This window comes from Strongylocentrotus purpuratus, unplaced genomic scaffold (assembly GCF_000002235.5).
Source record: "Strongylocentrotus purpuratus isolate Spur 01 unplaced genomic scaffold, Spur_5.0 spur5_scaffold_6, whole genome shotgun sequence".
In the NCBI taxonomy this organism is placed as follows: domain Eukaryota; kingdom Metazoa; phylum Echinodermata; class Echinoidea; order Camarodonta; family Strongylocentrotidae; genus Strongylocentrotus; species Strongylocentrotus purpuratus.
In genome coordinates this window covers 38380026-38401781 of record NW_022145612.1, presented here as the reverse complement: position 1 = coordinate 38401781, position 21756 = coordinate 38380026, and the positions used below count along the sequence as shown (strand labels likewise).

General features: G+C 36.5%; 1 protein-coding gene across 1 annotated transcript; it reads right to left on the bottom strand.

Moving 5' to 3' along the window:
* Positions 1 to 4461: 4461 nt before the first annotated feature.
* On the bottom strand, positions 4462 to 6363 carry LOC115929972. The gene has a single exon (XM_031000187.1). It carries the CDS (start codon positions 6083 to 6085, stop codon positions 5324 to 5326), a length of 762 nt encoding a protein of 253 aa, XP_030856047.1. The 5' UTR covers positions 6086 to 6363; the 3' UTR covers positions 4462 to 5323.
* Between the last annotated feature and the right edge of the window lie 15393 nt (positions 6364 to 21756).

The following is a 21756-nucleotide window of genomic DNA, read 5'->3' as shown; positions in this document are numbered from 1 at the left end:
GTAAAGCTGACAGTAAGATGTTAATAGAAGGATGTAATTATTGCAAATTAATTGATTTTTGTCCTCATTTTTTAATAAAACAAATGAAAGGGGAAAAATAACAATTTTAAATACTTTATTTGTTTACCTTGGCGATATTCACAACACAAGGGATGCTGTGTGTTGACCATTATAGTCGATGGTCGAGATATTATATTGCATATTTCTGGATTTGATATATTGAGGTCGATTCATTACTAAAAAAACGAGGATAAATTTTATGATTATACTTATTTGAATTTTGTTCATTTCATTCGCTCGATTCAAATCAATAGTGTTTCTCAATATCTACAAATACAACAACCCAAATTACAAGGAGTGTGTAACAAATTAATGCTCCCGAAGAAACATAAGCTTGTAATAAAATTACATAAGAAAGCAAAAGTTTTCATGCAATATTTGTAAACTGATTTCGTTTATTTATATAGAAGTCATAAAATAATTTTGGTATTACTTTTTGACGACAATCTTTTGAAATGGTATGGATATATGATAACATTTACCTTCTAGAAAGAAATAAAAACCGATCATTCTTATTGAAAAAAGAAAAAATTATTGCAGAAAATTGAAAATAGTAAAAGATAGTGAATACCTCATCATGATTTTCTTTTTTCAATAAGAATGATCGGTTTCTATTTCTTTCTAGAAGGTAAATGTTATCATATATCCATACCATTTAAAAAGATTGTCGTCAAAAAGTAATGCACAATTCCCACTAACAAGAAAGGGAAAAAAAAGGGAAAAAATAGAATCATATTGCATATTCTATAAATCATGCCTAAGCATAATGTGTTAATGGGGGAAAATGAGTAAGTACTGAGTGCAGTTGCAAATTGCAATAGCAAATGAAATGTAATGCATCTATGCAAATTAGTTTCCGCAAGGATTGAAAGGGGTAACCGTTTGTTGGAAGCTACCAATAATTCAGTATGCACGGACGAACTGGCGTTTCGTGAGCTACGCGCGCGCGTATTCGATTGAGTCGTCACTTTTCGAATCAAACTAATGAATGGGCAGTCGGGATCATGAATAACTTCCTTTTGTTATGCTAATGAAATGTGAATCTTTCCACTCCATTGACACCCTGCAAAGAGGTATATCTTATCATTAAAAAAACTAAAGTGACAATCGACAGAAATATTGCAGTGCTTCCTCCATCATCAATAATATGCAATTTGTTTTCATCAGGAGTGCGCAAAACAATAAATCATAGTAGAGAAAAAAGGTTAGGTTAGATATGTGGGATGTTTTTAAAAATAATAAGCATTTAGATGAGGGTATTTACTTTGATTAATACGATAGAATACAAAAGTGACGTCTGTATTGCTCTCCAATTGCATGTAACAATAGCAATTGCAATACTTCATCTTCCACATCTCCCATGTTTTTCTCTTACAAATCATATTGGTATCTTAATGCAACAATGATAATTATACATTCATGGTGTCAGTGTAATTAATGTCCTATGGAAGCTTAATCTATCCGACCTATTGGCACCTTGACAACAAGTGGTTAGCTGCTATTTAACATTTAAATTAAAAGTTGCAAAATGCATCTGACATGTGAGGGGGAAGTAAAACTACACAGTTCAAATTTTCTCTTCATTCTAATAGAATGAAATAATAGTGCGTAGTACCCTGTTCCAAAATATATTTTCAAGCATTAAAAGTATGCAATCCAAAAATAAAAGAAGACTTTAAAAACAGCTAATCTCTTGATTGATTAATTATTGATAGCATGCACTGTGCAGTGAAATAACAGTCAACCAACCAACCAACCAACGTCCAAAACGAAATCAAAAACAAAAACAAAACAAAACAAAAATTCAAATGGGATATTTTCAAGAACATCAACAAATTTCGTTTTATGGATGTAGGAAAAGCCGAACCTATAGTGACAAGAAGAGCAGCAATATAATCAAAAACTTAACCTACATATTAAACAAAATAACCATAACAAAAAGAAATATCAGTAATATCATAGAGTTCTACTCAGAATTTGGAACACAGTGCACACACTATGTCTGTACTGTTTTACCTCTATCTACTACATCTACTACTTCTACTACATCTACTTCTACTGATGATACTCTAGCCAATAATTATATTTCTTCTTCCTTCTATCCATTTGATTATTTTTTCTTCACTACTACTACTACTACTACTACTGCCACCACCACCACAACTTCTATTAGCACTTATTACTACTTTTCTAAATCTGCTGCTACGTCTACTACTACTTCTACTACATCTACTTCTACTGATGATACTCTAGCCAATAATTATATTTCTTCTTCCCTCTATCCATATAATTATTAACTTTCTATTATTTTATTGACTACTACTACTACTACTACTACTAACCCCACCACCACCACTTCTATTAGCACTTATTACTACTTTTTACTACGTCTACTAGCACTACTTCTTATAATTATGCCTACTACTCCAAAACTACTACTACTTCTAATACTACTACTACTACTACTACTAATACTAATACTAATACTACTATTACTACTGCTACTCCTCTTCCTACTACTACTACTACTACTACTACTACTACTACTACTACTACTACTGCTACTACTGCTACTACTACTACTGCTACTACTACTACTACTACATCTACTACTCTTTCCTCTAATAGTAAACCCAACTAATAATTTTATGTCTGCAGCTATAGTACTTGTATATACATTATTTACATGTCCTGATGCAATGATTACTGCCGTCATATATGACTTTCATTATAATCATATGCATCTCTGACCATTTCAAAGAATAATACTGTAACACGTTTCATCAAGTCTCACACATTGAAGATAATTTTAATATCTGAGCATACATAACTTAAGTCTTCTTTATGCAGAAAAACACTTTCAAAATGAGATAAACTCTGTATTTATACAATTGTATCTTATTGGTCGATCACCTTCCAGAACATCGATTGATATTGATCAGAAAGTTGCTAAACAGTAAACAGCAACAGTTTTCACAGTGATTTCAGCTAATAAAGTATCACTCACTGTCATGACTATACGTTAATCTCGACGGGTTTATTTGACATTCTACACGTACCTTATATAATGACATCGTTATGTGATAGTTTATACATCTTTTCCAGCTTCACACAACTTTTACATATTTACAATGCTCCTACTTATGTATACCCGAATTTGCATTTATAGTCGCTGATCCGAACTAATGTCTTTCGATCTACACGTTCGCAAACATTTACAAACTTTATTTTCAGGAATTTAAGTATTTTTCATTATTACACATCATTTGTCATGATAACAAAGCAAGTATCGAATATTTAGAATCTAAAATCCGAATATTTCATCACACTATCTTAAACTAAAGGACTTATGAGCATTATCCACCCATGCCCTCTTTTCACATTTATCCAAGAGGGGAAAGATTAAAAATCCTCCTAAAACATAAGCATTCGTTGTAATACATCGTTCTCCTATTAAACGCTCTACAATCGGGGGAAAATGTATATGGAGATATAAGTAACCCCCTAAGGGTAAAAAGGGAGGTTTCATACCATGTAAAATGAATTATAGTTCATCACAAACCCCCAGCCATAGTCTCAACGACCTCATAGGCAAGCAAACCCCATTCTTGACATGTTTAAACAATGTGTTTGACTTTTGTTTTCATAGGCAAACACTGGATGGCGCATTCAACCCTGCTCTGTTTTCATTTCGATCTATACAACCAGTCCAAGTGTCCTGGTCTTTCTCTCCTTTTTATTGATTTGTACCTTGGCGCTACCATAGTCTATACCCTTGAAGAAAAAAAATCAGAAAATTGCATTCGAGTCTGGTCGAATCATGTCAAGAAACTATTTCCAGCATAATACCCTCAGAAATATCAGCTTTCGGGCGAACGACGACTCGGGCTGTATTCTTGCATCAAACGCCAGAGTATTTAGAGTATTAAACAGCTATTGATCTCATTTAATCCGATCGGTAAATTGCCCGAAGGCCGAGACAATTATATATGAAAAAAAGCGCGACATGTTAAGACTTTTTTTTAGGCGTGTGTAATTGTTATTGGTGACATGTCGAGAGAGCCGCGGTCATGCAACTTGGTGGGTGCGGTGAAGTGAGTCTCCACGCCTGGACGCTCCCGGCCGATGAGCGGGGACTGCCCGCCGACTTGACTCGATACGATTCGCTGCTTAACAGACATTCACCGTTTCTCTCGTTATTGTAGCAATTTTTTATTTGGCTATAAATGCACACTTAAGTGCATTTTTTATTGTCTAAATCACCTGCAGTTTAGCAGTTTATCTTTTTGCGAGCTGAAAGGAGCGATTTTCAGGTGTACATGCAGTATTTCCCACTTGATGAAAACAGAAACTTGACTTGTTACAATTTCCTCATCTTTTATTTTTAATTTTAATTTCTTATTCCTTTCATCTAATTAATTAATCAACGCCGTCTAGTGAATAAGGCATTTACTTAAAAAGCTACTGATACAAATGTCGACGATTGTATTTTACTACGATATAAATATATTTAATAAACTTCAACCACGCTCTTCTATCATAACAATACAAAAAAAGCAATTACATTGGTAGATCGTCAATATATATAGTAATCCCATCATTACATCATCATTAATTTCATTAATGTATGAAAATCTCAGCTTATCATTTGTTGCATAATTACAGCAAAATACTGTTTCGATAACAACAAACCTTTTTATACACTACTAAATCTATTCAGTGACTCACGCAGTCGTTGTCTGTAAAATAAGCGCATAAATCGTTAAGGTATTGTCATTCGCCGAAAGCAATATTCGAGCCTCTTATATCAATCGCAATAAAATATGAGGAATCACCGGGCATCATCGTAATTTTTACAAATCATCAGGTATTTGTTCTCAAATTGCCGCTGATCTACTGGGTAGTGTATTTAGTGTAGTGCGCCCTAAGCCAAGATAAGCTGAAGCAGCTTACCGTAAATCTTCCCCTATGGCGATAATATGTAACAAGCACGCAGAATGCACGCTCATTTCTCTTGTTTTGATTAAGTGTTATGATTTGTTGTGTGTCTTATGCTTCTGTGTGATGGTATTTGAGACAGATCTCTAAGATGTCTTAATAAAGGACGTTGGAAATGGGTTTTAACGCCTAGGCTTGGCGGGAGGGCCTAACATGAATATTAAAGATACGAACTGCTAGTCGAGCGCGACATCTCGATCGTCGTTCGACCTCTTTCAGTGTACACGCGCTGCAGGTCGCATGTCATCACAACAATGCACATCCTTTAAGAAAAGAAAATGAAGCAAAATACAGAAATGTCTTGAGACTGACCTGTTTTGGGAGGATTTCTTTTTATCCTCATCCATTTGTAAAGACCACCTTCCCCTGATGGTGACTGCGCCTCGCCATTCGAGCTTGATGTTGGCGACCTCCCGTTCGTAATGGCAGTCGCTCTCGCCTCATCGTCCGTCGCAGCTCCGTTAGAGCCTATTGGTTGTCCGCTGGTCGGTTCTTGCCCGGACCCTAACGCACACGACGTTGGTGACGGTGAATCAAGGTTCGTTATCGACGGCGAATCGCTATTGTAGCTACCATTAAAGTTGACCCCCGACGTCGCACACGACACCGCCGACGTGGGACTTCGGACATGTTTGTGGATGTGGGGGTATTCGGTCTCGGAGTTCCCGTAATGATTGACGGAACCGGGGTAAGCATACGCCGAACGGTTATAAACATAGTTCATACTGGACATCGAGTTGCAGGTCGATGGCGGGTTGTAATCGTGAAGTCGATGTCGACTATCACCAAGGTGTGAGTACGAGTTAGTGGTGCTTTGAACTCCGATGCCCGATACGAGATGGCCATCGAATCCTTGCGGGTCGAGGCCCCCGTACGACTTGGCATGGCCCTGGTAGAGCCCTACCCCCTGCGATACGGCAGCGCTGCAATAATCAAGCCCTCTCACTCCAGAATACATGCTGGTTTGATCTGGTGAGGTATAGTCGGCATACGGTGTGCTAGCAGTCGTCGTCGACGATTTATCCATGGCCAGAATCAAGTCCGCCGATTGAGAGTAATGACGGTATATTCCGACCAGTTCGAGCTGCCAGTCTGGATTTGGTTGTAATGATAAATGACTGTTGGTTTGTCTCTCTCTCTAGGTGGGCGCCGGCACGGGCCCAATATGTGTGGATGGCAACCAACCACGTGATACCGGTCCACCAATCAGTGTTGACTTTACGAGTGGTGAAGAGTTTGGCGCTGGTTTTAGGCTCCCATACACGCACATATCATGCATGGAGTACTTTGAAATCAATGTTTACATCGGGGATCTGTAAGAAAGCAGAAATATTTTTCCAAACACTGAGAAGCCAAGCCACAAGTCGGGATCAATGTCTTTATTGGTTTAGGCACGTGCCAACCAAAAATATCATCCACGTTGCTTTCCTGCTTCGCCAATCAACCAAAATAAATATATATAACACCATATTATAACCAAAAATAGATACACTGTCATTATCATATCGATAACATGAAATAAACATAATTTCCCTTTAAAATAAAACGAAAAATAAATAATTAAAAATGAATAATTTCATCTTTAACTTTTAAGGCTATCGTATTGTAAGTGCTCACCTTTTTGTTTTTAATTACAATAATTAATTAGTAGGGTTATTGTTCTTCCTGAAAGTATATCATTAATGTATCAAAATAGCGCATTTTCCATTTACATGTTTAAATGCGCGTTACACTCATGTTATAAACAACAAAAATGACTTTAGAGAAATTTATAAAAGGTAATGAGAGACTGCTGGTTACGAAGAAATCTGGGTACGTTATTCCAGTTTGGGAGCAGCAGTTGTGAATGCCATTAAATCGTGATTATGTTTTGCTTCTTAAATACATGTTTTCTGACGTTTAGAAAATGGCCTTAATACACCACCGACAGACTACATAATATTATGCTAGATACTTCATCATAATTTTGCATTTGCATCAATTATTATAGAATATTACCAGTAACGCTTAAACAAGAACCGTTAACTTAATCAGATTGCCTTCGAAAGTGCCACATGTTAAGGTCAAGAAATAATTCGTGTAGTTGATTAGTGATAAGATATTTATTCATTGTTGCATTATAAATTACAAGAGGATGTCAAAGTGAATACCTCTATCTTTTAATGAAGAATTTAGATCGTTTTATGCTGAATCATTTCCCTTTTTAACCAACGCTTTAACATTATGAATCTGCACCCCTGCAGTCCCACACATGCATTATTACGTGGGGATGGGGCGATTTTTCTGCACGTCAAACATCAGTGCCCGCAGTAATTGAAAACCACTTTACCCAGTAAGCGTATTGGAACACACACGGTTAGAATCTCCTGGTTCTATTTACCCATTCCATTCATTCAAATGATTATAACAAGGCGAGATTACCCCCTTTCTAGAAAAAAAGGAAGAGATCTATAATTATCACGATATTACTCATTCTTTTATTTGCCAGATAATTATCAGCACTGTGGGATAGATAGTACAGCGGCGGGTGGTATGAACATGATACGCGGCGAACAGGTGTGTTCTGTCTCACATGCATTCACAACCGGGACTTGTATATAACGTTTACAACGTTATCAAAAATATATTATCAATGATCAGAGATATTAAAATAGGGAGATAAAATGAGTTCATTTAAAAGTGCATAAAACCTATCCAATGATGAACAGGTATAGAAATAACTACTAAGCTGGCAATATTACATGCCATAATCTTATCTCTATATACTAACGCGTGATATCAAATGCATTCGATAACAACGCTCGAAATCTAGAATCGTATGTCATGAATGCATGCGTGCTCTTTATATTTACAAACGGTGAGCTGTTTTACAGTGGTTCTGAGTTGCATAATCCAAACTTTCTTTTTAGATATCTAGATATTTTGGATTGATACTAGAAATCGCAAAATGTCCTCTCAGGATTCGGACACTAGCAAACAAATGCTACACAAAACTATGACCAAAAGGGAAATTAAAACAAAACCAAATACAAAATAGAACAGAAGTCGGTAAATAGCGAGTAAAATGATTAAACCAGACGCGGTCAATATCTGATGACCTAGATATCTATATCTATTCACTATTCACGACTCTATACTCACTCCATTAGTATTACGACCATTTCCTTTGAAGTCGCCCTATACATTAGGTCAATTGTAAATAGATTTAGTACCCAAATCCTTGTGATATTCCAGATATGTACTGCACGTTTTTTTCTCCGACAATTTTAAGAATAGTAAATTACACTTGACGTACCACACCAGCGATTTATGCGTCGAGCAGAGCAAAGACTCTTCATATAGTGCTTTCCTACACCAAGAGCGTTTTTGTGTTTCAATTTCACCGATGAATTATTTTAAGTTTGAGTTGGGTTTAAAACAACGAGAAAAGAAGTTTTTTGTTTACAACATCAAAGGGGGGGGGGGGGGGAAATAACAAAGTGATAAAATGAACTAATACTAATAAGCGGCATCGGTTGATTGTCTGCATTTTCTGCAATGGTAGGTTTTAATTATAAAAGTGTGATTCCGAAATGTTGAATAAACTGGAAAGAAAAAGTTACAAATAACAGGAATAGAAAAACACCAAAGAACATATAAAGAACATGGAGAAAACAAAAAAAGACAGAGGATAAGAAGAAAGGAACTAGGTTAATGAGGGTTAAGAAAGAAAGGGGAAGAAAGAAGGAGACAATAAGATTATAATTGAAAACAGACGGTATTGGAACCTAATAAATGATAGGAAGCAGACAGATAAACAAGTGAAGAGAAGACAACTGATAAGAAAATCAGACAAGAGAGAAGAATTGGGAAAACATCAGCACTACAAAATTTCAATTTCAAGTGAAGAGGGCGCACCATAAAGTCAAATCCACCGCTCGCCCGTTTGTCACGCCATTTACATGTACATGTAAATGACGACGTTTTTAACATGTATTCCAGTATGCCGTAGACAGTGATAGATATATACGTTGTTTTCTCTTTGTTTAGTCTATAATTCAAAATTTTGGCGTATAAGGTGAGAGGAATTAACAATATAAATGGAGGCATGTGTGATTTACCATTGTTTCATTACGATCCTAAGGTCTAATCTAAATTTTTAATAAGTGTTTTGGGCGGCACATATTCGTAAAATGTTTATTAAACTTTACTCTATTTAGGATATATGTAAAATAGTTATTATTTGACTGAAGTTCGTGTTTCTATAGCCACGGATAAGTGCAGTGCCAACTAAATGCAGAGAGTTGGAACTCCCTGCTTGAGGGAAGAAAAATATGGGACGATCGTCACTCCGTTTCAGAAATCATGATAATTGTCTTGAAAATCAACCCCTTCACCTCCTTTTTTCTCTTTAAAAATCGATGACAATAAGCACAATGGTGGATATTAAAAATCATTCTCTAGTGAGAAATTATAGGTACTTTTTGAAAAGATGGAATTGAACCTACGGCGCCGGCACGGAGTTAAAATGCTGTCCGGGATCAGACCTCTAAGCCCAATTCAAAGTTTTCTTTTACAATCACCAATTTCAGGAGACGACAATCGTAAATTTTATGCGGGAAGCTGTAGAAATGTTTCATGTCCCAATTAACTCGAATCATATCGCGAGAGTGACTCTGTTCTCTTTTGTTAATACGAGAAGGGTGTGTAGGCACGGTTAATCGGACTCCAATGGGTGCCCATTTTTTTTTGAGTGGAAAATCGCACCTATTTAGAGGATAAATAATCCATGTTTATTGAATAGGTGCAAAGCCAGTTCATGGTCGGACAAGAGCCCACGAACACGACGGAGAGAATTTATTCTCGTAAAACATGGTAAATACAAACTGACATTAATTGTGCATAGTGTACACAATATGACGATGCAATGATTAGGATAGGATCTAATTATGCGCTTCAAAAACGTTATTCGACGCTTATGAAAAACAGAAGTGACTTAATAACTATCATTTTGTAAATGAAGCAAGTTAATGCAGTTACGTTGTTCTGTTATTAAAACAAACTGACACAAAATATACCTGTAATGTATACAGTCATGATGGAGAAAAGGCTTGATAATTCATAAGTTATTGTACGAGGAAATACAAAAATCATGATACATGAAATGTACATGTATATCATAATTGAACCAGTTGCATTAGGTTTTGAATTTCATTCCCGTAGTCGTAGTAAAAGCACACTGAAATAATGTATCTGTACTTTTTTTTTGGGGGGGGGGGGTGGGGGGGGGGGGGGTCAACTATTGATCGACTTGCCTTATGGGTAAATATTGTTTGGATACCGTTGCAACCTGAACATTACTCAAATTCCAGCAGATTCCCCGTATACTATTAAAATGCCTCCTTTAACGGGGTGGGGGAAATCCCTTTATAATTCAATGTCCTTAATCCCCTTTTATTAATCCCAAACTCTGTTCTCTCGTAGTTTGCCGATAGCCTGTAAGAATTTACCAACGACATGGCTGGTTTAAGGTAATTTTTTCAGCAAGGATTTTAACGGGGGCGTCACCCACCTTATTCCTTCTAGTGATGGCCTCGCTTTTTAGCTATTAAGCACACGGTATAAATTGAATTTAAGAATAACGGTCAAATAAATACATTTAAAAACACAATGTGTTGGTGTTAAAATCTCAAGTTTTAAATATCAAAGCATTAACATGAACATACAAATAACATTTCAGAAGAACAAGAAACTTCTTTCAATGTCAATATTTTGTATCGATACTACTCAATATTCAAGTTATGGTTGAGTAAAGAAATTGAATGAACCGTGTTAAACATATCGTATTGTTCCATATATATCAAGAGATATTTACGTGATCTCTCATGTTCCATATTAATATTGGCTGTGATGAACTTTTGTGAAATTATTTGAGAGGTACGCCAAATTGACAAAGATAATGTCTTTACCGAAGTCTCCCTACCCAGCGATCTAAAAGTGGTTTTGCACGAATCACACACGCACGCACACGCACACACAACACACACACAAACACATACAGGTAAAAAGTGCCAAATGGGGATATTTATCTTGAACTATATTTAACTATGAAATAGGATATATATAGTATTTGAGGTGTTTTTTCAAAGATTCCTTTTCTTTGATGCATGTATAACGCCAGATAAATGAATAAAATTACATTTTTTCAAAGAATAACAAGAATTTAGCCACCTATTTTTATGTGGGAGTTTACGAGGCGCTGTTCATTTTATATCAAAATTTTAAAATCTCAGATGATACACAAAGTAGTGCTCGAAAATGTGGCGTCCTACTATGCAAATGTGGATATCTTGGAACTCTTTCAAAAATAAGAAAGTTATCAACTAAGGAAATCCATAGTTGCCAGTGTATCCCCACTAGGAAGGTATGTATACATAATGATTATCCCCGTTTCACACATCTTACAAACCCACACACACCCCCACCCACGCGCACACATACATACACACATGTTTACAGTTTGGACTTTACATCCTGGCCCGGGATAAATAAATTACTTTTTACTTACCACCTGATCCAGGGGCAGATTCAGGATTTATAAGGGGGGGGGGGGGAGGATGTGCCCATAATGATAATGAATGTGAAAATGTGGTTTACACAACGCTTTTGTGCGTTCAGTGGTAACGTGACATCTTAACATTCTGATCAAAGGTTAGTACTATCTTCTTGAAAGATTCGATATAATAAACAAAATATTCACAAAGTTGTATAATATCTATAAAGTGAAATAACACTGTGAATCGTAATGACATATACGCCACAAGAGAATACAGAATAGAGTCAATAATGAGATTTTCAAAATTAAGGTAGACACGAACATGACCGTTGAGTGTCCGACCGAAGGCGGAGAAGGATATTATCCTCTAAATAGGAAGATATTTAATAACAAATGGGGGATCCTTTGAAAGCGCACCGCACTGTGAACACGCAATTATCGGAGGCATCACGTTCTCTTTATAGTCGATTATTTCACGTTTCATCATCAACCTTTCTTCTTGATAATGAATATATAAGATTCGTAAGGAAAACGTGCTAAAGTGCATATCCTTGTCGGCTTAGGCGCCGAAAGTCTCGGCTCAGACACAGCTCAAGGTGGACCCCGCAAGGCCGATTTTCCCCACGTGAAAGTAAGAAAAAGAATAAGTACATTTCGCGCCGGCTTGTCATAGGAAAATGAAATAGATTAGAAAGTATGGGTGAGGGAGGTAAGGAGCAAGATAGAGAGCTAGAGAGAGGGAGAGGGAGAGGGACAGGTAGAGGGAGAGAGAGAGAGAGAGAGAGATATATACTAGTCGTGCGACATCAGCCGATGAATTAGTCAGTTAAATGATTCTTTTCCCGCCTCGGTCCGTGTGCGATTATTTGAGTGCCTTCTTGATTGATTTTTGTTAACTATTGCAATTACAACCCATGAAATTGAAGCGCGTTTATCTGGAAGTTGAGCGGTCATAGTCATGAGATGCTCTGCTAAACACGTTTGTAATCAGATAGGTGACCCGGCACTTTGCTCCAACGACACTTTTTTCGTCAAATATATAGGATTAGGGTTAGAATTAGATATGGTTGGGGTTAGGGTTAGATTTAGTTTTAGTTTTAGGGTTAGTGTTAGGGTTAAAGTAAGTGTTAGGGTTAGGGTCATTTGATAATTAGTGTAGGATATTGACCGCGGCGAGATTGTCGTACTAAGCCCTCATAATTCTTACCAAGGCCTGACTTCTTGTTGGATTTCGAAACCCTTTTGATCTCATTGTGACATCACAAAATAGTGTCATTGATTGTTATGGTCTATGTACTTATGTCAGAACATGTTCACACCTAATCGCAATGACGAATTTAATGAAGCTTTGTCGGGGTGTGGAAAGTCATTTCAAATGAAAATGATATCTGTACTTTTCTAGCAGCACTCCGCCATATTTAACATTTCCTCCGCACATATACCTTTCTTTCAATTGTGTTTGTTGTTGGTATCATCCAATTTTAATTGGATTGGACAGAATTCAGTGGTGTGGAAAATAACAAACATATGCCACCGTAATGGATTTCTTTGAGGTTTTGTTTACAATCCCATAGTCATGATAGTTGCCTCGAACATCTTTCAGTGAGGTTCCTCTCAAATATGTTATTTGTCATGACGAAATTATACAGATCTTACGCATACATCGTATTTAAAGAGACAAACAAACACACATACACATAAAAACAAATAAACAATCAAACACAAAAATATTGAAATGTAACAAAAACGAAAACGAGCACAAAGAAAATAAAATCAAGACATATTGCTTTATCAGTATCTTTAGATTTCGGTACCCTTTTCACAGGCCAAAAGTTGAAGTTGTATAGAGAGAAGTGTCTAATTTCAATTTTAATACCTGTTTTTATATCATTTTCCAAACTTCTTCATTATCAAACTATTCCAGATAGTTCGTTATGTATGACATATCAGGAGCATATACACAGGGGCATAGTTTCGGGGGGGGGGGGAATAACGACATATTGTGATTGGTTGAAGGGACCATTAAATAAAGATGATACGACCATTTTTGACACCTCACTCTCATTCGATGAGCTTGTTCTTTTGCATTTCATGTAACCCCCTCTTAATCTATACCTTCCCTATACGCTACTCGACATGAGGGCACATATCGGCACAATTTTTCTAATGGGGGAGGTTAAGGGGGCTGCCTCCTCTAGTTTGAATAGCCTGCGTGCAAGTAAACTCAGCCCTCTGTCACTTTTCTAATGCACTATTATGAAGCTGTTTAATATCTGCTAAATGTACACGTTTTTCATTTGAGGCCTTATACTCGTACTCTATTGCTTCGACAGGTCGACTCATAAATGAAGCACTTTTCGGGATTCATAAACGAACGGGTGACTTCTGGTCTTATTCAAACAGACAATTCTCACAGACATCATCAAATCGCTGGTCTGCATGGGACAAAAAGTATAGAAAAAGAAAAGGAAAATAACTTATTCAATTTTGCGGCTCACGATGATCTTTCAAAATATTTCGAATTTGACCTTTTAGGTTTTGTTCAGCGAATGATTGACTCGATGTGGGATGGTAAATACTAGAATGGAACAATGTATGAGGAGAGACGGACAAGCCTGTTAAGGAAAACATTTGGCTTCATCTAAGATTGCAATATACTTCAAGATGGTTCTACTTTGGTTGTGTCCATACAGATGTTTATTTCATTTATCTAACATTACCAATCATTCCGTGTGTCTAGTCACAATTTCTACTTACAGTTTCTGGAACCTGTATAATTCCTGTTTGAATAATTCGAATCCTACACGTTTAGCAATGATTAGACTTTTGGACTAACTGAGTCTATTCTAAAACTGTCGCTTCAAATGAGCTTGTGGATGGAAGGCAACATATTCTGCTGTCCACACGCTTCATTGAGGAACGACTTTTTTTACAAAAGACAAATGTTGAGAGAGAAAGAAAAAAGAAATCACTTTCTTACAAGGATTTGTTTGAAACTATGACTTAAAGAATCGATTGAATTCCCGTCTCTAATATTACTGAGTCGAAATCGAGAGCAGCGAATGTTGGACCATGTTGACTGGTGATGCAAAAGTAATGCCTGCATGGGTTGTAACCCCGGAACGACATTAGAGTTTCGTTTGGCTAGACACCAATCTAATATTTCCAATCTCGACCCAGGTTTTTTGTATTCAGTGGATACCCGGTAGGAAATGATGTTTCTCTTGAATGATGTGAGCACCACTTTTGGCATGATTAGAAGCTTAGCCAAACCTAGGGTAATAATATTGCAACAACTCTAGCTGCAGTGCGTGGTGAATATGGGCGCTTTACGAGTGGCCCATACTATTTCTACTGCTGTAGCTGTCAGGATATTTTCGTAATCACGCCATGATTAGAACTACTTAATTTCGTCATGAACATCTCTAAAAACAACGGCGTGGTATTAAGACATGGTATAGACACCACCCAAAGACTCGAGGAAGTCAAAGAATATTTTAATAGTTGAATATAGCTGCTCAAAGATGCATCAATATTAGGCCCATTCGACCACAACGTTTTCTACAAAAGGATAATTCAATCATTTTCAATACAAAGGTGTCAATTCAGTTTGGAGCATCAAAAACTGTTGCTGAAAATAGCGATATGAAAAGAAACAGTTTGTGTAATTATTACAATCGTTTGAAGCAGTATTGTTTCTTCAGGTCAACTGAAAATGTCCAAAATAGTAAGGTATCTATTGTAGAATGATTGATGAGATAAGTCACACGTATTCTGCACTCTTTTCCTGAACCTGCAGAGTACAACTTTGGGGTCTAAGTGTCTAAGATACCAGAGTTCATTCCTAAAATGGAGCATGGACAAAGTGGCTGAGTCATTGACTCGTAGATAAGGAGTAAAAATGCAAAAGAGCAGGTCTGAGGCACAGGCCTATTAAAGATCAAGAATACTTTAATAACATACATATGTATTTTATAGGTTTTTAATTATTTTATTCATATTTATAAAAAGCGTTTTGTCATCTTATAATATTTTATCGTCTGATTGGACGTGATATCCTTACTATATATGAAAATTTAGATTGCGTTTCATAACATGATGATTGTAGGACGATGTGTTCAACAGTAAACCTCTGTTGCGTATGTATCTCAGTTTTCTTCCAAGAGTATTTTCTCTGAAATTAAGTAAGGAGAAAAAAAGGAAGTGCAACAAATTATAACGTTCACAATAATTTGTGTAAGAAATATTCATTACGTCCAAGTAAATGTATATGCTCACAGTCAGAAGAACGTTAAAAAAATCATACCAAATTGTATCACTTTTATATGCAGCTACGCCTTTCTAGCTCTCCGAGGATGTTGCTCATGCGTAAATAAATTATTCCCTTTGATATGAATTATAACAAGCAAGTCCTCAAATTCGTATATGCCTATATACATGTATAACCGTAAAAGACGTAAATAATAGATCATTGTGAAATATTCAGTCATGCAATGTCAATGAGTTACTATAAAGCGATACAAGTGGTAATTTTAAGTGCCATCACTTTTATTTATTTGTCATGTTTGTGTATTAAAGCCAAATGACCTAAACATTGTTAGAACTGTTGAATGTTCAAGAAGTCATCCACACTCCGCTGAAACACAGCACATGATTCTAAACTTTCCCCCATCCCCCCTTTCCAAAATGGCGTCAGTCAAAGAAAAGCATTTAGCGACCCGAGTACCAGCGCATAGTTTCCCACAGGGCATTTGACAACTTTCCTCTGTCTTCAGTCCATATACCCATCTATCACCCGACCTGTCTGCCTCGCCTGGCCCGACAGTGTCGGCGTCTTCTCTTATGCCTTTCTGATCAAATTTATGTAAGGGGAGAAGGAGGAGACAGAGATGGGGGAAAATTACCGGGGAAAGCAATTGGAAATCGGAGGCAAAAGAAAACGGGTTATATCAGCGAGCCCTTGGGAGAAAGAGAGATACTTGGAAGAAACAAAAGGAGGATATACGAAAAGAAAGCGGGAGAAAGGTAAAAATGGAAAACAGAAGATATGAAATAAGGGAAAGGATTAAAAGAAACGACGGATGAGAGTTAAAGACTGAAGAACGCATTGTAATGTAAGATGGAAACATGGATGGAAAGATGGATAGAATCGTCATGATGATAGACAGATAGTAGATGTAGGGAGATGAAAGTGTTGAGTGAAAGACGGATTATTGTGGGGGTTATTTTGCAGTGCAGCGCGGCAAGCAGTGAGACCGCGGCGGAATCCATGGTTTTAGTGGCTTTGATAGAAGGAACGTGACGCCAATAAGAATAGCATTACATTTAGAGATTAAGGGTTCTTAAAGGTACTATTTAATGATGATTACAAGTAATTTTACCATTCTTTAGCAATGGAAAAACGATTATTAACTAGGTTCTATTAAACAATTTCAAAAGGTTATATTTACCTTGGCATGGTAAAAGGTAACATCATGTCATAGTGATGGGTCAACAATTCTTTAAGGAATTATTTAATGACTCTTAAAGGTATTCCCTATCATTGAGGTTATTTCAATAAGATCAGCATCCCATAGTTAAACAATTTCTAAATGTACTATTTTAGAGCCGTATTGTTTGCCATGACCCAGTAAAGAGAACTTAATCACACAGTGAGGAATTAATGATTCTTAAAATTACTCTTTACCATGACACAGCAATGAGAAAAGCATCACATAGTAATGGATAGAAGATTTTAATACACTATTTAACACATTTAATGTGTATTATTTACATTGCAATAGTGATTACCGACAGGTTTCAATAAGGTTCTATCCAACAAACATGCCATGGCTCAAAGTCAACAAGTCACAGACATCATGCCTCTTATATCTAGAGGGATATAATTATTATTCTTATAAACGATTCTCAATATCAAATCAGTATTTAGGGCAAAATGTTGCCCAACATGACCTTAAAGTTGTAATTAAGATCCAAAAGGTATAAAGCAAAAAATTTTTTAAAAAATACGATGGATTGTAAAGCAAAATAAACAACACCGAGTTAAATGGACCAAGTGGAACCATTAGGAAATTTAAAAAAAGGTCCAGAGCTGAACCCAAACTCCATTTCAAGAATTTCAAATCTCAAGGTAAACGATGGCCTCAAAGTAGTCATACGCCTCTTCTCTTTCTGTAGCCGGGTTGGTCGATTTTCTGTTGATGATATTGTTATCATTTAATCATTCACTGATCTCCAGTGGCCTGCATAATACTGGTAACGTTGATTTCATTTAGCCCAAGGTGATTATACATCGGCAATATATAGGATCAGAGTCTGTTTAGAAGATAATTTCATTAGGAAATGATTTTATGACACGTTTTAAGGGAAACAATTAATAATACACTTAGACAAAACGGTAACCAATTAAGGATTTCAAAAAAAGTTATCTGTGTAAAACGATTATTCTAAAGTGGGTGGATCATCTGCTTCATCATGACACTTAAAGGTAGGCGTATAGGGTGTCATCGTAAGAGCCATAAAAACACTTTCATTATGACAGAATGTTTGGACTGGAAGATAAAACGTTAACGAGAAACGTGTCCCCCTGGAGATCTTTAATATGTGATTCTCATGGTCAAAGACAATGTTGCCTCAACTTACCCAAGCAACCCCTCTTCAAAATCTTCTCCAGGCTAGAATTAATTGTATTTATCAACTGTCATTTAATGGAAAATTGCCACTTGAAAACAGATACATGACTCCTCTGGAAAACAAACCTTGGACGAGGATGTATTTTACCCGTCGCCGGAGCCCTCAAATATCCGAAGGGCTGTGCTTGGATATCCTCCATCCATGCATCAAGATCGACCAGTGCTGATTGCCAATTTGCCAAGAAATCTCATGTTTCTTTTACTTGTGTCTCGGAAACATGGCAGATCGGGCACAGATTTTGTCGGGTTTTGGGCTTTGTGTAAGTAAAATCTGTTAGATTTCATCTGTTTTGAAGCGGGAAAAGTTTGGTCTTTTTCTGGAGCTACAATTTTCAAGTTCGAGGTCATTTGAAAACAGACACAACTTCGAACAAAGTAAAATTCGAGATTATTTTCCTTAAACAAAATAAGAAGTTGGCAAGAAGATGAAAAGAGAAACTATGTTGATGGGAAGAAGTTTAGATGCAAATAGTCATGGAAAAGGGTGAATAAAGTTCGGCTGGAAATCTGAGCCTACCAAGTGCAGTATTGGTAAATCAACAAAACGATTCATATAATTACTTTAATTCTGACAAGTTTCAGTTTGGAGTAGCAGTTGGATTAAAAGGTGAAAATTAGAGGATGATACAAACAAGGAAACAAGGGAAACGTCAGGAAAGTTAACCCCATGCCAAAGATTTTCTAAAAGTCAACCTACATGTATATTAAATTTCTTGTGGGTCACCTATTGAAATGTGCGAACATGCATGGCCATGACACATTACGTAATCTAAACATGATTCTATCGTTGATATTCACTTAAGCTGATTTTCGAATATTTGTTCGATCTTGTTAGTTATGATTTCGCTTGAATTTGCCATTCACTATTTTCAAAATCGATAGATTTATGCGACATTCAAACATACAGTACATTAACAGTCACATTGTACACACCACATCATATCATACTGTATTCCAAATATTAAACAATTCACTAGACATCTTACACACCCACGATGTATGGTAAAGATATCGTTACCAAAAATAACGTTGATGAAGATGCAATACTATCTCACTATAGCTATATACAATACCATAACTTAACATACCGTAGATAAGTTACCATACGTACAAAACCACATAATACTGCGCCATTCGATAGTATACGCCTCCATACTGTAATCTACCCTATCCTAAACTACACTGTTGGTCATAAAGGTGGAATAATTATTTCCCCCCCCCCCCAATTTATTGAATGATTTTGACAATGATTTATTCTTAATACATCTAGATAATAGTATACATTCTCAAATTTTATTGAATGACGATAGGAGTGTTTTTTTTGCGTGACTGCTAAAGCATGTGTCTGCTACAATGTTAATCAACTAGGGGACCTACGTCCTTAAGTCATAACTGACAGTAATGGGGATTAATACTTCATAAAAGGGCACTAATATAGCACATCGACACGGTTTTGATCCTGGGGGCTCACAGTAACGAGGCCATTGCTTAGCCAATGAATCATGACTGTACGCAGCGGGCGCTAGGGTACGTCGACGCCCCCACAAAAACAAAAAAGCAAAGAAAATGCAATAAATTTTCAATAATTCATTGCATTTTGCCCCGACCCCCAACATAAAGAAATCTTCTATGTGGGGATGCCTTGAACCATAATGCATGGCCCTACAGAATAATTTTTCCTGTTGGGGGAAGTGCGAGTCAAATAAATAGTACAAATACATGTACAAATCAACGACTAAATGTTGAGATATGATCAAATTCTGAAATATATTGCTACTGTTGTAACCTAATTAAACCATTTCCCCCCCTCCACTCCATTTATTTTTCCTTAATGATTTTAGTTATAAAGAGTACGGTTAGGTTGAGTGTAAAGTTGTTTTTCTGTTGTTGTTGTTGTTGTTGTTGTTGTTGTTGTTGTTGTTGTTGTTGTTGTTGTGTCCTCTTATTGAGGGTGGAATTTCAATGCAAGTCTTTGATTTCGCCTTCATTATTTATAGATTAATCTTAGTTTGCCTTAAATCCTTGTTTGGTACATGTTATACAAGTTAGCAATTAATTTGTCTATAATTTCATTCTTTAATCAAATCATTGTCTAGGCCAGTTATGTAACTGACAGTGCTACCCTGTAGGGAAAAAAAATACAAGTTAATAAATAAATGAATAAGCAAATAAAAAGTAAGTAAATACAAATTTAAATAGATATATAAATAAATGCTAGGAAAATTGGCATTAAAAAACGTGAACGAGAGCAAGAAAGAGTATTCTAGAGAAAGGCAAAGAGAAGAAACACACACTCACACAAACTCACACACATACGCACACACCCATACACATATATATAGGAAGAGATATTAGGGAGAGACGGATATAGAAAAAGATAGAGGGTAAGATAGAAAGAGAGAGGAAGAGGGAGAAGATGGAGATAGAAAGAGAGAGGGCGTGAGAAAGAGAAGGCAAGAGAATAGTGGAATAGGAAGGAGGTGTAAGATACAGGGGGTTGTATGGTACCAGCAGGCTCCTTGTAACTCTACCATACCCGAGGGAACGCGACATCGAGGCAACCCTTCCACCACTTAACACCAAAATTTGCATCCAACCTACAAGACCATTGATCAAAACGCCCTCGTTATCAATCACTTTTCAACAACTCCGTTCACACCTTTTGCAAACTGAACAGATTTTTCCCCTCTCGTGCTCAGTTCAAGAAGCTGATCTTGGGAAGACAAGACAGGAAAGAATAAGAAAGATAACGCCCCGGATTGGATGGTGAATATGAGAGAAAAGAGGATGGAATTTCAGATTTTTAACGAGTTTTGAAAATTGCTGTTCTTAAGTCCGGGACTATCTGTCGCCGGCGTGCCAATCGTCCTCCACTGAACGCATCAAACGTTCGATATTCATACTATAACTCCACAGAAACAAGAACACAATTTGCAGGGTTGCCTTTTTTCGTAATGTCAAACACACAAAAGATTTGTCAATAACCGCTTCAGTGTCAAAGATGCTTTTCTTTTTCTGTTAAGTACCAATAAGACTGACATTCCAAAACAGGTAGCAAATTTCTACTCAACATGCATGAGCAGGGGATTGAAGAAATGAATCAATTATTCAAGTTTCAATAGCATAAAGGTCCTCGGATCGAATGTAGCCTCTCCTACAACTTGATTGTTATGTCAAGAATTCAACAAAGTTATACTATTATACAGTTTAGTGAAGAAGAATGAAGAATTACCTCATCACTGTAGAACAAATGGAACACATGGCACACTATAAGATTGGTTTGATAATATAATCATATTGCACATGCAGTGTGCTCCAGTCGAGTAGCAACTTTCTGTCAGATAAATTATATGCAAACTGTAAACATCAAAATTTGAAGTGATTTACATCATGTGCAGGCTGCTTTGACAATGTGAAGATTGTAACTAAAGAAATAACGTGCTTATAGAATAGAGAGAGAGAGAGAGAGAG

Bases quoted from the DNA above. Each gene is read 5' to 3' on its own strand.
- LOC115929972 (XM_031000187.1), bottom strand. From the start codon at position 6,085: ATGGATAAATCGTCGACGACGACTGCTAGCACACCGTATGCCGACTAT.